Consider the following 16,961-nt stretch of genomic DNA (forward strand, 5'->3'; position numbering starts at 1 on the left):
TAAAAACAGACAGCCGCCTGTGAGATCCATTTCATGAAGAGCATTATTGTCTTGTGCGATCATTCCCCCTCCCCCACACTCGTCTAACCAGGTCACTACATTATAGCCTATATGCGGCACTGAGGACGACACGACACTTGAGCCCGACACTATGTCAATGTAAAAATGTGTGTGAGTGCGCGCTGAACCACGAATTAACATATTAACTTTTCTTTTCAGCAGACATCGCAAACATAAAAAGAATCTCAAAACAGGAAGTCTTTCGTTTCTTTTAATAAATCGATGCATTTTCTTTTGATGGGTTCCGGAGAGGTTCTTCGACTAGGTTTCGAACCCCGGTCGCTGGCATACGATACCTATGCATCAACCACTTGCGCCACAGCTGGATGTGAACTTTCATAGGCTTTATTCGGGAAATGTACTTGAAACGTCGCCGGTTAAAATGAACAAGCCTCCGTTTTAAAATAGCTTACACATTTCTAAGTATTCCTAGCATGTAAATGTTGCCAAAATGTCCATCTTGTCCATCTCTTTCGTCTTCGCCTTGACGTTGACAATAATAGCCTATTCACGGAAATGCGGTCTTGTAACCGTAATGAATTCATGAATTAATCTAAGGTTGCCTTTCGAGTAGCCTATTTCAGGTTGAATTGAAGGAAATAGTCCTTCTGATAGGCCTATAGGTTTCTAAAACCATTTTCATTCATTTCAACAATGGTTTATTGAAACGTCGTTTGATTAATTTCGCCAATCACTTTCATTTTAATGATTAAATGAGACGGATATGCGGAGCATTTCTCTCCCTCTCCGTTGACCAAAACGTTGCTCTGGCATCTCTGCTGGACTGACTGAGTTATAGGCTACGTCGAGTGAGAGAGCTGTGAGGTAGGCTGTAAACATTCGAAAACTCGGGCGGTCTATGTTGCCCCCTTGCGGTTGCAGTTTTCCCGATGCTTCGGGAGTCCCGATGTGCGGGAATGAAAGGAGCATTCTCAACCCGTACCATCTGTATCAATTTCAGGGGCTGAGGGCTGGTGAGGGGAGGAGTATAAGTCAAGAGTCAGTGATTGAGGGGATGATTGACTTTTCTTTTTTATGTTGGAGAAGGTTTGCTAGGTATTTATTGTCACTTAATACCTTAGTGAAAAACAGAGTCATGAACTACTTCTGAAAGTTTGCAGACACTCTGGTTAATTTAACCCTCATGTTGTGCTTGGGGTCAATGTTCAACATCATAAAATATATGGTTCACTTTTTTTGTTTTGCTTCATGTTTCATGACTTTTCCTCATTTGAAGGGTACAACAGAGTAAACATGAAATATGCACAAAAATATGTTTCCAATGTCCTGTAAAAAAATTGTTACATTGGTGTTCTTGGGGTCAATTTGACCCCATTTGTATGAAACATGAGGTCAATGAATATTTGACACATTATGGATATTATTATTGTAATAGTATGAGAACATGTAGTTATTATCATTATTACATATACAAGTACATCATCATCATCATCATCATCATCATTTTATTTGTCAGACTCAAGGTCCATAGAAGAACACACAAACAGCCCTACATAAAAAACAAACAAACATACCAAAAAAAAAACCCAACAACTTCCCCCACACATTTTCACAAGAGACATTCATACCAGTACCTTCACGTTGGTGACTGGTAACGAATTGTGCTATATCTGGGATTGGTCAGCAATATAACAATGTAATTCTGTGACATATTTAGGCGACAGATACATTTATACATCAGGTTCCTCAACAATGCTCTGAAGGTTCTGAAACCTGCATTACAAAACAGGCCACTAGCACTACAGCTCCTAGGCTTCTTCAGTAATATCCTAAAGCAGTCATTATAAGCAACCTGTAGCCTCTGTAGACTGGCCTTTTTAAACTTTGCCCATAGGGCTGCAGTGTACAGTGGAGTACAGTATGCTTTAAAAAGCTGATTTTTTACTTTGTCAGAGCACATTTGGAATCTCCTTTTCAAAATATTAGCTTGGGCATATAGCATGCGACACTGTCTATATATGTCATCATCATCATCAGACATCTGATCTGTGATGTAGTGACCCAGGTATTTTGTTAGAAAAATCATTTTAATCATTTTTTGAGAGTTTATTTAGCTGGGGTCAAATTGACCCCGAGGATAACGAACGTCGGTAAGATTTGAGGATAACATAAGGGTTAAAGAACTTGAATAAAAATAGGAAAATTCTTCTGTTACATATTGCATATACGATTTTCTAGGGGTGCCAATATTTGTGGGCAACGTGTTTTTGTTAAAAAAATATTTAGACTTTCCTTTCCTGGTCTCCTGGACCTCTATACACCCCTTTTTCCCAAAGTACTTTAGAGGTCCTTGAACTCCCAAAGATCTTCCTGACATTTCTAACAAACAATGCTTTCTAGTTGAAACTGCGATTCATCCCTATTATTTCTCATCTTATAATGTCATATCTTGCGATTGGAAAACTTTTTCTCCAATATTCACAATATAGACCCTCTGACTGGTGGGAGGGCTATTTCAGCCACCCAACATAGAGGTGCTTGTGATGTAAAATATATTTTTAGATGATCATTTCTCACCTGAGAATTATTTGGTAGTGCCTGATGTTTTCCCTCCAAGGTCTGGTCCTTGTCTATGGTGAATGTATTCAGCAGGACAGTCATCTCTTTCAATTCTTTGTCCTTGTCAAGCAGTGCAGCCATTGCCTAAGGATACAGACCAGATGATTTCAAACAATTAAAATATTGACATGAATTATGGTTTCTTCAAAGAGGTCAAAATTAAGAGAAAACATCATAATTTCATCTTGGTGTCAGGGTAACAGTCTGTTGCTCAATGTAACAAAGACAAAGGGCTGATAGTGGGTTTCAGGCAGCTGCAGGGAGAAGAACACACACCCATTCACATTGGGAGTGCAGCTGTGGAGAGAGTCAAAAGCTTCAGATTCCTAGGTAGAAACATCAGTGAGCCATATTGGTGTGATCACAAAGACAGCTAGACAGCGGCTCTTCTTTCTGCGACGTCTGTGGAAATTTGTTATGAACCACAAAATATTGACCAATTTTTACCGCTTTACAATAGAGAGCATTCTGACTGGTGGCATAACAACATTGTATGGTAACAGCACTGCCCAGGATCGAAAAGCGCTACAAAGAGTTGTCAGATCAGCACAGCCCATTACAAGAACTGCACTTTTCTTCTCTCATTTTTTTTTTTTTTTGAGTGTGTGTGTGTGTGTGTGTGTGTGTGTGTGTGTGTATGTATGTATGTATGTGTGCATATGTATGTGTGTATATGTGTATGTTTGTGTGTGTATGTGTATATGTGTATACGTGTGTATATATATATAAACATAAACTATCAGTGATGCGCGGTCACCCGCGGTTATGGGTCAAGAAAACATATTTTTAATGATATTCGGTTCATGTTTGGTCGGGTCAGTTAAAATAAATATGCCGTTATTTTTTTGTCATTTATATCGTAGCCTACACATACAAGAGAAAGACATAATTTGCAGCATCCCCACTGGAACCAAACGCGATTCTATTCCCCACATTTTGTCACGAACATGTAGAAATGCACTTGCTGTTTCTGCGTAGACAGACTCTTGGCTACACTTGATATGCAGTTGTGTTCTGTTCTCAGAGCATATACTTTCTCCATCTATGATCTGCAGCTTTTTTCTCGAACTGCTGGCCTCCTCGAAAGAAAATTCGGCTACTGAGCGGCGAAGTTGCCGATGCGATGCGTGCTTCTCAAGTCTGATAATTTGCAGCAAGATCGAATGGTATTATGGAACCATGGACTGAAAGAAAAATAAACTGAGAGTTTCCCCAATCAGGAAATACTTCTTAATTTAATGTCATCAAGGCATATACTGTAGGCTAGCCTACAATTGGTATGAGCATGCAATGTGCGTCCTTGCACAACTTATAAAGTGGCTCGTTGGAAAGCCCCACGTCTGCTCTTTCGTGCAATAAAGTTCTCATCTCACTGGAATTTATAATTGCGGAGCAATATAACAGAGAGGTGTGTTTTTGACGCACTCAATCGGGCTCTATGGGTTTTGGTTTTGGTCCATTGATGAAGACGTTAATAAAGCTCAAAAACACACTATGACCCCCAACCTCACTTCCTCCACAGTTTTACTCCACTGATCACTGCAATTCCCTAATGTCATTTTTCAACGGAAAAATACAAGGGATTCATCAGCAACTGTCCCCCCAAACCCCCTGCACTCCGTCCTCTCTGGTTGTCCACACACCCTTCTGTCAACCATTTTCTAGCTCTGTTTTCCCCCAGCCGTGTTACACAACTTACAATTAGGAACCTAGGACCCCTTTAACCCCAACTATTCACCCTCGTCACGAGGAGAATATATCTGAATTCCCAATCCCAAATTAGATTTACTAGTTGTCTTCTATGTCATAGAAATCTGTCACTAGAACAGTTACAGTACCCTCCAGAATTATTGGCACCCTTGGTAAAAGTTGACTAAAAATAGGTATAAAAAATAATCTTTAGGTGATTTATTGTACTCCCACAATGAAAACAATGAGGAAAAATATACCCTGCAAGGCAAGCAAATTTATTCTGAGAAAAAGGAAAATCTCATAAAGAAATAAATATTTTTAACAAAAACAGCTTGCTCACAATTATTGGCACCCCTGAAACATATTATGTACAACATTTAACAGGAGCATTTTCCTATGTAAATGCAACATTTTAAAGTAAATCAGAGTGTCTGTGAACTTTCAGAAGTAGTTCATGACGTTCTTTTTCACTATGGTATGAAAATGAAGTCACTCAGAGGCTAAATCCTCTAGTCATTTTTCAACATTGGAGAGACAAGAGAATACACTAAATTGAAATAAAAAGAAATTATGTTGACATTTGTAAGTAAGAGAATGTCTATGGAAACTAGGTATTTTGTTGAAAATGCCTATATTTTCAGTTAAAATGATGACTAAAAGGTTCTAATCATCTGGAAATGTGGCAAACATGCTTGGACAAAGACCCATGGCTATTTTGCTCCCACGCACAGTATAGAGGATGGTATGATAGGCAAAAAAATCCATAAGAACCACTGTTGAGAGTTACAGACAAAGCTATCATCTTGGGGTCACCAAGTCCCCCCCAAAAATCTTCAAAAGTGACCTCACTGCTAATAGATTATTTAGACAGCATGTCAGGTTAAAGCTAGTAGAGTCATTTAATGAACAATGTAAATGGCAGGAGTTACTGAATGGTACCATGACATGTCTGGGAGTGTGGTCTATTGTCAGATGAAAATAAAATTATGCTCTTTTGCTAAAAACACTTAAGGTGTCTTTGGCGTACATAGAAGAATGACTATACTAAAAAGAACCCCATGCCTAATCAGAATTATGGTGGAGGGGCTGTGCTATTGTGGGGCTGTTTTAATTCCCAAAGGCCTTGGGAACCTAATTAAGGTGCATGGCATCATGAACACCAAGAAAAACCTGAACATTTTCAAAGGAAATCAAACAATCTCTGCCAAGGCCCTAAAAGTTGGTCATGATTGGATCATTCATCAGGTCAATGAACCAAAACAAATGCACAGATCAAAACAAATATGGTTTACTGAACACAAAATCAAGCTTCAGACATTGCCATAGCAGTCCCCTGATCTAAACTCCATAGAAAAACAGTGGGATGAGTCAACGAGAAGAATGCACAAGTGTGGACCTAGCAATCTGGACGATCTGGGGAGGTTTTGTAAAGATGAATGGTCTTAAATCCCTTACTTTGTATTCTCAATCTTAATGGGGTGTCAGAGAAGAATGACAAAGGGAGGTTTAAGAAGGTATTACAAGTAGGGGTGCCAATAATTGTGAGTGACGTGTTTTTATTAAAAACATTTATTTCTTTATGAGATTTTCCTTTTTCTCAGAATAAATTTGCTTCCCTTGCAGGGTGTATTTTTCCTCGTTGTTTTCATTGTGGGAGTACAATAAATCACCTAAAGATTATTTTTTAGACCTATTTTTAGTCAACTTTTACCAGGGGTGCCAATAATTCTGGAAGGTACTGTATATATGAATCTTTCTGTGACCACCAGGAATAGGTCCCCTTTGTCTATCCACTGACGGGCGACAGCCTTTGTAAAAGGAGGAAGACTTTTAGAAATCATTGTCACAGATTAGTTTATGCAGTAAATGGCCAGGTCCCCCTATGAGAAGAGAATCACCCAATTAAGCACGTTTGCAGGTAATAAGGATTTTGATTCATAAAGGGAGAGAGCCTCTCCCTTGTATCAGTCCTTTCGTGCATCCTAAACCCATTGAAAAGGGGCCTTTGCAACATACACGACACTGATAAATACTTCCTCTTTGATCGCAAAGCAAGAGCCTCGCAGAGTCGAAAAAAGGAAGTACTTAGTCTTTAGCAAGGTGAAGATCTCGCCTGGTCTAAAGACGGTGGCACCCACACCCCCCTCTTAGCAAAGTGAGAGCCTCACAGAGTCTAAAATGATACCTGCACACACCCTGAGTAGCGATCTCAGCTGTGATTATAGGAGCCCTGTAATCATCAGATAGGATAAAAAACGCAACAAATCCATTCCACTAACGTTATCAGGAGAATACCGTTACGTTTTATTTTGAGCACTGGTTGTCACTCATTGGATATAACAGATATACCAAACTCCAAGACAAGTCATGGTAGAGTAAGTTAAGCACCCAGCCAATTAAACATGACCAAGGAAAAAGTGAACGGGACAACTCACACTGCCATGCCATGGTAGGCTACCTAAATCATAGAAGTTAACATTGCTGGACACTCATCCTTTCTATTACACCAGAAACATTTGTCTTTACCTTTGTTAGTTTTTTGAACATTCATGTTATTTAATGAAACATGTAGTGAACTATGCATGAGTATTTTCCTAAATACCCGAATGAAACCAAATTATGTTCACGTACGGTACTTCTTAAAGTGACAGGCACTCAATTAGACCTACACACCATTCCTGTAATATCATTAAAGACAAGTGTAATCAATATGAAGTATTCAAATTACTGAATATTTCAAGCTATAAGTAATTATGCAGATCCTAAAATGCTATAAATTGTTAACAAAATGTACACAAATTCTGAATTAAAAATATGAAATAGAAACAAGACAAGCCATTTTCTGTGTGTGTGGAGGGTTTGAGCAGATACTAGGATTGCCACTGCTGAATGATCTGTATCCTGCTTAAGGCAATACTGTTTTCAAGGAAATTTCATAGTGCTCCTAATTTTTTTTTCTGTGCTCCTAAATTTTTTCATTTAGGAGCACCTGAGCTCCTAGTGAAAAAGCTAAGCGTACAGCCCTGTATATAAAGTGGCGTAACAAGGCAGGTGCGGGCCCCGGTGCGACATTGCGAATCGGGCCATATCACTCTAATAAGTTATTGTGTTAGCGAAGGATGTATTAGCATGCAATACACATTAAGGGTGACTTCAATTCTCTATGCAAAGGACCTCTGGAAACGAAGTAGTTTAGTAGTTACAGATACATAATGAAAAACACACGACTACATAGGATCCATTACATTTGAAAACATTAAAAATATATATATAAATAGTCTGCAGGCCAGTGTTATCTAATATTACTGCATTAACATCAACTCGCATGGAATTATGGGAACCCTCAATGCGCTGAAACCTCTTCAACCCTCTGCTGAAACTGCAAGTGTGGATTGCTTGCTTATAAACTCGCACTGCGCAGAAACTAAACTTAATTTAGCCTAACTTATTCAACCGTGCAGAAACCAAATAAAATCGTTAATATGCATACAATACCCAATAGCCTATGTGTGAATTAGGCTGTGAGCCTTTCGTTGTGCAAAATCGTCAACAATATTCCCAATATTTAATGCTCTGGCTCTCGTATTTTCAATGGACAGGATAGCTAACCCACTGAGCCTCTCCTGCCCCATGCTGCTCCTTAGGTAAGTCTTAATAAGTTTGAGTTTGGAAAAAGATCGCTCAGCTGTTGTCACAGTCACAGGCAATGTCAGAAACAACAGAGTAGGCTAGTAGGCTACACACTTCCCCGATTGTGGATGTTACACTGTCGTAAATAATCTACCACCAGCAGCATTTTGGCAAGTTGAAAAATAGATGTTACTGTTAGTTCCCCTTGCTCCTTACGCTCCTGCCGCTTCTTGCAGCCGCTCTTGTGTTTGAAGGGCATTTTGCTCGGAACGATGACTGAAATGTGCATCCGCACTATCCATTCAAAAAATTGCAAAAAAATTACTTAGCCTACCCAGAAATCCTTGCTGTATCTCAGTAGAAAGAAAGATACTCTGGTGAAACAGTATGACAACAAGGAAAGATGGTAATTTGATTTAGCCGTTTTTATTTGATAGTTTGATTCTTGATGGTGAAGTTCTAAAAAAAAAAAAGGCAGGGCGGGGGTAGCGACGGGCCCCGGGAGGTCACGGGCCCTAGTGCGACTGCACCTGCTGCACCTACTATAGTTACGCCACTGTGTATATATATATAAATGTGTGTGTGTGTGTGTGTGTGTGTGTGTGTCTGTGTCTGTGTCTGTGTCTGTGTCTGTGTCTGTGTCTGTGTCTGTGTCTGTGTCTGTGTCTGTGTCTGTGTCTGTGTCTGTGTCTGTCTGTGTGTGTGTGTGTGTGTGTGTGTGTGTGTGTGTGTGTGTAGCCACCGCAGTGCTGCCACAGTAGGGGTCAGTGTGTCTGTGTGTGTATGCGTGTGTGTGTATGTGTGCATGGGTGTTTGTGTGTCCAGTGTATGTGTCTCTGTGTCTGTTTGTGTATGTGTGTGTATGCGTGTGTGTGTGTGTGTGTCTCTGTGTATGTGTGTGTCTCTGTGTATGTGTGTGTATGTGTGTGTGTGTGTGTGTGTGTGTGTGTGTGTGTGTGTGTGTGTGTGTGTGTGTGTGTCTGTGTCTGTGTGTTTGTGTGTATGTGTGCGTGTGTGTATGTAGCCACCGCAGTGCTGTCCCAGGAGGGGTCAGTGTGTGTGTGTGTGTGTGTGTGTGTGTGTGTGTGTGTGTGTGTGTGTGTGTGTGTGTGTAATATTTATTTTATTTACTTTATTATTTATTACCCTCTTCCTCCTCACTCACGCACACAGGCACGCACACACACACACACGCACACACACACACACACACATACACACGCACACACACCTGACTGCCCTCCTACCCCACCTTAACCTACAGTAACTCCCCACACACTCAGCACACTGGTCACCCCCTCTATACACAAACAGTCTGCCCCTTACCAGCTTCTTATTAGCCACATACATACAACATACTGCCCCCTCATCTGAACCATCAGTATGCCACTGCCCCACACACACAGCACACTGCGCCCCCCCCCCCCAGCACACACACACACACTGCCCCTTACCAGCATCTTTATGCCACATACTATACAACACACTGCCCCCCCACACACACAAATGCACACTTCCCCTACACATATACACTGCCCCTTAACCCTCCAACCCCTACATACATACAGTACACCACTATTACCCCCCCTCCCCCCTTTTACCCACTACCACTCCACCAAAGACATCACACATGCCTGCCCTTAGGATTCCCTTGCCCTCACACACACACACACACACACACTTACATGCTCCCTCTACTAGCGACCCCAGGCAGTTGGGTTGGCCCCTTGAGCCGTGGATCTGCCCAAGTAGAGTAAAGGTTTCTTCCTGAACAAGGGAGTTTTTCCTTGCCCCTGTTGCTCCTGGGTGTCCCTTGGTGCTCCCCAACCCCTCTTTGCATAGTATCTAAACCGCTCACAAAAAGTAAGGAAACTTGACTTTGGCCCATTATATCTCCCCTTTAATACCAACCAGTAAAGTGTTTCACATCATTTTTATCGTTGATTTGCCACCTTTACAATGAGGTATAGCTTGTAAGCATAGGGCAATCATGGAATGAGCAATACAGCCAAATGTCTGAGTAGTGCCAACCAGGCAGGCTGCGCTCCAATCTCTGCTTGACTGTCTGGCGGACATCAAGGCATGGATGGGTGCAAACTTCCTCAACTTAAATGAGAACAAGACAGAGATCATTGTCTTCGGCAAAACCTCTACGGCATTCTCCACCGATGCCCTGGGCCCTCTCGCCTCCAACATCAGGCCCTCTGTCAGAAATCTGGGGGTGATCTTTGACAGTGCCTTCAAGTTCGAGCAGCAGGTCAGTGCAGTGGTTAGGAAAAGCTTTTTCCACCTACGAACCCTAGCCAAGACCAAAGCCTACCTACCCCGCAGTGCTCTGGAGAGAGTTATCCATGCATTCATCACTTCACAACTGGACTACTGCAATGCTCTTTACACCGGCATTGACCAATCTCAACTCCGCCGCCTACAGTTAGTGCAGAACTCAGCTGCTCGACTACTCACCTGTACAAAAAAGCGCGAACATATCACCCCGGTCCTTGCATCACTCCACTGGCTACCCATCCGCTACCGCATAGACTTCAAACTCCTACTGACTGTATTCAAATCCCTCCATGGTCTGGCCCCCACTTACCTTTCTGATCTCCTCCATCACCACATCCCCTCCAGAGCACTATGGTCAGCTGACCAGCTGCTACTGGAAGTGCCCAGGACCAGGTTAAAAACAAAGGGGGATAGAGCCTTTGCAGTTGCAGCCCCTAGTCTCTGGAACTGCCTCCCCTTCCACATCCGTGCGGCCCTGTCTGTGCAGTTTTAAATCCCTGTTAAAAACCCATCTCTTTGCACTTGCTTTTAATTAGGGTTCCCCTTCTTTTAAGCACCTGTTTACAGTGTCCCATGGTTACCTTTTGATATCTCTCCTTTTGTTTTATTTGTTTCATTTTATCTTTTTAACTAAATTTGTGTTTCTTTTTACTTACTCTCTGCATTTTTGCACTTTACTGTGAAGCACTTTGGTGCGGTTCAGCCGTCTGTAAATCGTGCTATACAAATAAATTTGACATTGACATTGACATTGACAACCAAAAATGTGCCAAAATGGCCAGTAATAGGGTTCTGCTGCCAGACATCTCGTTTTGGGCTTCAAGTGCTACCAGGTGAGTTTAGATACCAGGATGAGATTCTGGAGCCAGTGGCAATTCCATATCTCCAGAATATGGGATCAAATGCCATCCTCCAGGATGACAACGCTCGCCCCCATAGAGCTGGGATCATCAGAGAGTACCTCCAGAATTTGGGAGTGGAGAGGATAGAATGGCCTGCCGTGACGTGAGTCCAGACCTCAACCCAATTGAACACTTGTGGGATCAGCTTGGGCGTGCTGTACGTGCCAGAGTCACCAACAGAACCAGGTTGGCTGACTTAATAGATCCTTATCGAGGAATGGAATGCCATCCCACAGCAGAATGTAGCCAGGTTGGTGACCAGCATGAGAAGAAGGTGCCAAGCTGTTGTGGCTGCATATGGATCCTCTACACGCTACTGAGGACCCTGACACTGAGTATAAAATGAACGAATGTATGCCTAACATGTTTTGTTTTCCTCATTTCTGTGGGAGAGTGCAATCGTCAATGCTTGAAGTAACAAAGGTGAATTCCAACAGCATAACAGGCCATTTTGGCACATTTTTCGTTGGCACTACTTACACGTTTGCTTGTGTTGCTCATTCCATGGGAGCCCAATGCTTACAAGCTGTACCTCATTGTAAAGGTGACTAATAAATAGGGATGCACCGATCCGATATTTGGATCGGATATCGGCCCCGATATGAACAAAATAGCTGGATCGGGGATCGGAAAAATGAGCAGATCCATGGGCCGATCCAAATTTAATTTCGTTTAAAAAAAAGGCTGAGCCATGACGCGCAACCAGCCATTTAGTGCCTCACCTCACTGAGAGTGTGCCTCACCTCACTGTGTGCTCTGAGTGTTTAAATTCATGGATGGGATAAATACAGATACCAAGTTTATGTCATAGGATCAAAAGAATATCTACACTAGCCACCATTTGTCATAGATTAATTACGATCTTCATGCGTTTTGTTGCATTTAGGCAACACGTTTAATGTGTAACAGTCAACACAAAATAGGCTACTCAAACTAAACACATTGTCATTTTCATATTTGTATAAACTGTTCTTGGTATCAAGACATGCAAATGTTCAAGTTGGCTGTTAAAACTGATAAAACGTACAACTTCAAGTACCGTTTACCACCATTCAAACTCCGTGTGAACTAATTAGTTTATCGTGGAGAAACTGAGGGGCCCTACCACTATGAGTAAATAGAGGGGTTTCGCGGGTGACACCATTTTGGCAGGGGTGTTTCGATGTATGTCACTAATATGGGATTTGTATCTGCAAAATTGTTTTGATGGGAGAAAATTATGCATTTGTTGAGTTTCATGTCAGCTAGTTAGATTTATTATTTAGTAATAACTGTGAACTTGAATTTGAATGCTGTTCCAAGTTGCTGCTGGTGCACAACTGTTTATTTTAGTTAGGGAAAGAATGTTTTAGTCAAGCCTGATGCCTTTAGTCTTTTCCACATGGTGAGGTATACAGTTTATAAATTAACAATGATATCGGACCGATACGCAGAGCCCAGGCATCGGTATCGGTATCGAGACTAAAAAAGTCGGATCGGTGCATCCCTACTAATAAACGATGAAAATGACATAAAACACTTTAGTGATTGGTATTATTAAAGTGGAGATATAATGGGCCAAAGTCAAGTTTCCTTACTTTTTGTGAGCGGTTTATTTAGTTATTTTTCTTTCTAATTTATTTCTGGACACTTGAGCACAATGAATCTCATTACTTATAAATAATTTTCATGAGAACGTGACAATAAACTTGAACTTGAACTTGTTACCATCCATCCAGGACCTCTACAGTCAGCACTGCAGAAGAAAGGCCAAGTGCATAGTTTCTGACCCCAGTCATCCCAGCCACTGTCTTTTCACCCTCCTGCCTTCAGGCCGACGATACATAAGCATAAGGACCTATACCAGCAGATACAAGGATAGCCCGCAGGCCAGATGCGGCCCGCCACGTCATTTCATATGGCCCGCGAGAGCTTTAAGGGTCTGATACAGTATGTGGCCCGCGAGAGCTTAAAAGGTCCGATACAGTTTTTGCGTAGGCCTATAGGCAATACACTGCAATACAATGCACGAATGTGAAACTGACAGGGAGGCAACATCAACCACCTTCCTCTATGATCAGTGCAACTGGCTACATCAGATGTGATAGCAACGTGTATGTGTGAAAACAAAATAGACCAGTATTCTAAAGTATTTTAGCGAACGGAGCGCCTAAATTACGCGCTCGGTTTAGCCTGCCTGTGAAACGCATGATTGTTTGAAGTGCGTGTGCTTCTTTGAGAGGGGAATCGATGTAAGTTGTAAACTACGTGATACGTTTACGTCTACGTTTAAATGGCATGTATAATTGTGTGTTGTCCTATTATCCAAAAAATCCAGCTCCAAATCCTTGCTAATCGAGCAAGTGATTGTTTGGCCAAAAGCGAAAATAAGCCTATTCTGACCGAGAAGAGGTGCATTCATATCAGGCAAGCAGAGGTATGCTAGAAGTTTGTAGTAATCGCCCTGTTGCTTTGCATTTTCATTTCAGTTTAAAACGAACAACATAGAATCCACACAACACCTTTCAACTTTAAAACTTCAAAGAAAAAGTCCACCGGGACCGTTCGCTTCTACTGTATGTGTATGGAACGGTGTAGGCTAGTGACGCATTTCATATGGATGCACTTTTTGACATGACAGTTAGCCTACTCGTTTGCATCACTTGCTAGATGTAAAACTGCATTTCGCTACTGGTATTTCACTCGTGCAATGACAGTAAAGTTGAATATACTCGAATCTAAAAACTCAGAAATATGGAGAAAAAAAAAGAATCCATGGCATGATCTCTTCCTGACTGACCAGTGACCCTCATTGAAAAGTCAAACTGTATGGAACTGACAGTGGTGTTTTGTTTTTACAAAACATAACAATATTAAAAAAGAACATGTCATGCTGATACCTTTTGCTCTTCTCGATTTTAGAAGTTTTACCGATGCTAAAGATTTTGTGGCTGGTGCTACAAATCTTAGAAGTTACATCTGGCCCTTTGAGGGCAACCATTGGGCTGATGTGGCCCTCGGTAAAAATGAGTTTGACACCCCTGATTTATGAAGTTGGACACTTGAGCACAAGGACTTTCAATACTTATAAATGCATATTTATGAGTACATGACCATAAACTCGGTTTGGTATTTTACACTGTAAGCCCGTTTTCTGTATTGCCTAGCATGAAAACGAGAACCGAAATCTCGACGATTAAGCCTGTTTGCGCAATTTGGCAGCTTAAGAATGTTCTCTGTATGGCTTTAACATTGCTCGCTATGTGCATGGTCTATTCTGTCCTTAACACCCCTAAACGTTCGTTTTTAAAAATGTGCAACTCACCGAGTGGTTACTGGTCTTCAACGATCTTCTATAGCAAGTTTAGCAGCGAAATACAGCTTCTGTCATCTTTTATCAGGGATTTTCAAAATCCCGGAAGTACTTTTTCAGATACCTCACAACCATGTGTGCCTAATATAACACTACAGAAGTTGAATTTCACAGTCCTTTTATAAGGGAGTGTGTGGATGTATGTGAGTGTGGGTGTATATGTGTATAAATGAGACCTGCAATCCCTTTGAAGGCTATATATAGAATTTTGAGGAACAATCTAAGATTTTGCAAGTATCTGTAATGAATGGGTGCCCACTATCTATAAACCCTTGTTTGTGCTTGCTTGCTTACTTTGTCTCTGGAGAAGGTGAGACTTTCTACAAGCTCTGTGTCTCTGATATAGTCCTCAGCCCGCACATCCTCACAACGCCTTTTCCAATCCAGCTCCAACTGCACCAACTTCTGTTCTAATGTCTGTTCATGCTTCAGCCCATTTGTTAACTGCTGCTTGTACCTGTCGGAAAATCACATCAGCGAACAGAAAAGTCGGTCAACATTACTCAACATGTTTTACTAAACTTCAATGGTAGCTGTAAGCCTGTTGGTAAAAGTTACATTTCATTTAGAGTCTGTTGAAAGAGAGACATTCTTAGACTCGGCGCAGTAATATCCTCACTCCAAAGTGAAACTGAAAGCGCAAGAGTGAGGATATTACTGCGTCGAGTCTAAGTGCTCCCAATTGTTATTCCGCCACACAATATAGTTATGCCTCTTACCTGCTTAGAAATGCACTTTGTATTTTGTCTCACCATACTTGGTCGTGTGACTACTCGTGTAACTGTATTTTAATAGGGAAAACATGGAGGTGTTTGGTCGCTTCTAACTTCATCTCTGTTTGGATCCTAATGAACGAAATGGGCTAGCTAAGTGCTATCAAAGTAGCGGCGAGCACCAGAGCCAGTGAGTGCACGCATTGAAACGTGAGAGGTATGTATCAACTCGTCTTAACATAGCTTAATATGAAAAAAACAGTGAAGTGTTCCTTTAACCTCCTGAGACCCTGGATGTAAATTTGAACTCAATTATTTTGGCTTAGTAGGGCTTCATAAACATACAAAAAAAATTTCACCTCTGTACATCAAGTAGTTTTTGAGAAAAACGATGTCCTCGTATGAGGACATTGGGTCTCTATTACCATAAAATACAATGAGATTGCCAATCCAGAAAGAATGTGAATATTCATGTGTGTACTCCAAGTGCCTAAGTTTCAACTATTAAGAAAACAGTTTGTTTTTATTGAACAGAAATGTCCTGTTATTAATTTGGTTAAGTTTAGTGTTTATTTGTAAATGTTAGTTGTACGTATGGGTCACACCCATGTGGAGAGAAGTCTATCCACAATCAATTGAAGCGAAACAGTTCTGCTCTATTTGTTTCTTATTTGTTTATTTATTTATTTTTGTAATTACTTCAATGGATTTATTTATTCAGGCTACTCTATTATGTCTATGTCCACACTTTGACTTCCATTATTGCTTTACAGTAGTTTGATATGGCCAATGAACGACAATTTCCAATGTAATATGTAGCCTAAAAATGAAATTATGCGTACATTTCAGTCCCAATGTCCTCGTATGAGGACATGAAAGTTAAACACGTCCTGGTCTGTTTGCAATGATCGAAATGGGGGAAACTTGATGCCATATCATACTACAACTGTTCACAAACATATACAAAAAAAAATAAATGTCATAACGTTCACTGGCACGTTACCATGACGATAGTTCTCACGCGTATGCCGGTAAAGCGTGGAGGTGGATTTCGACGCCATATTGCTTTTTCCCAAAACATTGTATTGTGTGTCTGATAACACTAGAGGGTAAAATGAAGTGTCCACATATAAGGACAACAGGTTTTTATTCAGAAAAAGTAAGCACAAGGTAAAGCAGAGCCTAAATGTAATGTCCTCATATGAGGACGCAGGGTCTCAGGAGGTTAAAGAAAGTTTTTGCTCGTTTTATGCTTGCATATTTCTCTGCAGAGCTTCCCCTACAGCTTTAGCGTGTATATTTATACATACAGTGAGGAGAAAATTTATTTGATACCATGCTAAAGTTGCCTAAAAAGAGGAATATAAAATCATCAATTGACAATTGATCTTAATGTCTTAATTAAAAAAAATAGTAAAAATAAAACCGCTAAGCACCCCAATTTTCTTTGTGATTGAAGAATGTTTCGTAAAGAAATAAATGTTCTTCCTGAATGCTAGGGGGAAGGAAGTATTTGACCCCCAATGTAACCCTATGGGAATTTAACACATAGGGTTAACATAGGGGCAGGCAGATTTTTATTTTTTAAGGCCAGCTATTTCATGGATTCAGGATATTATGCATCCTGATAAAGTTCCCTTGGCCGTTGGAATTAAAATAGCCCCACATCATTACATACCTTTCACCATAGCTAAAGATTGGCATGGTGCTTTTTCCAGTAGGCCTATTAGCCTGTTTGATGCTCATTGA

The 16,961-nt window shown here is 40.9% G+C and overlaps 1 protein-coding gene across 3 annotated transcripts in view; it reads right to left on the bottom strand.

Annotated features, from left to right (window-relative positions):
* ccdc57 (coiled-coil domain containing 57) overlaps positions 1-16,961 on the bottom strand; it is a 205,147-nt gene that overhangs the window by 110,636 nt on the left and 77,550 nt on the right. For all 3 annotated transcript variants that reach the window (XM_062526216.1, XM_062526217.1, XM_062526218.1), the window contains exons 9-10: positions 14,794-14,956; positions 2,599-2,724 (exon numbers count right to left, since the gene is read on the bottom strand). In XM_062526216.1, coding sequence (XP_062382200.1) covers positions 2,599-2,724; positions 14,794-14,956 — 289 coding nt within the window. The remainder of the gene's footprint in view (positions 1-2,598; positions 2,725-14,793; positions 14,957-16,961) is intronic.

Source organism: Sardina pilchardus, chromosome 22, assembly GCF_963854185.1.
Source record: "Sardina pilchardus chromosome 22, fSarPil1.1, whole genome shotgun sequence".
Lineage (NCBI taxonomy): Eukaryota > Metazoa > Chordata > Actinopteri > Clupeiformes > Clupeidae > Sardina > Sardina pilchardus.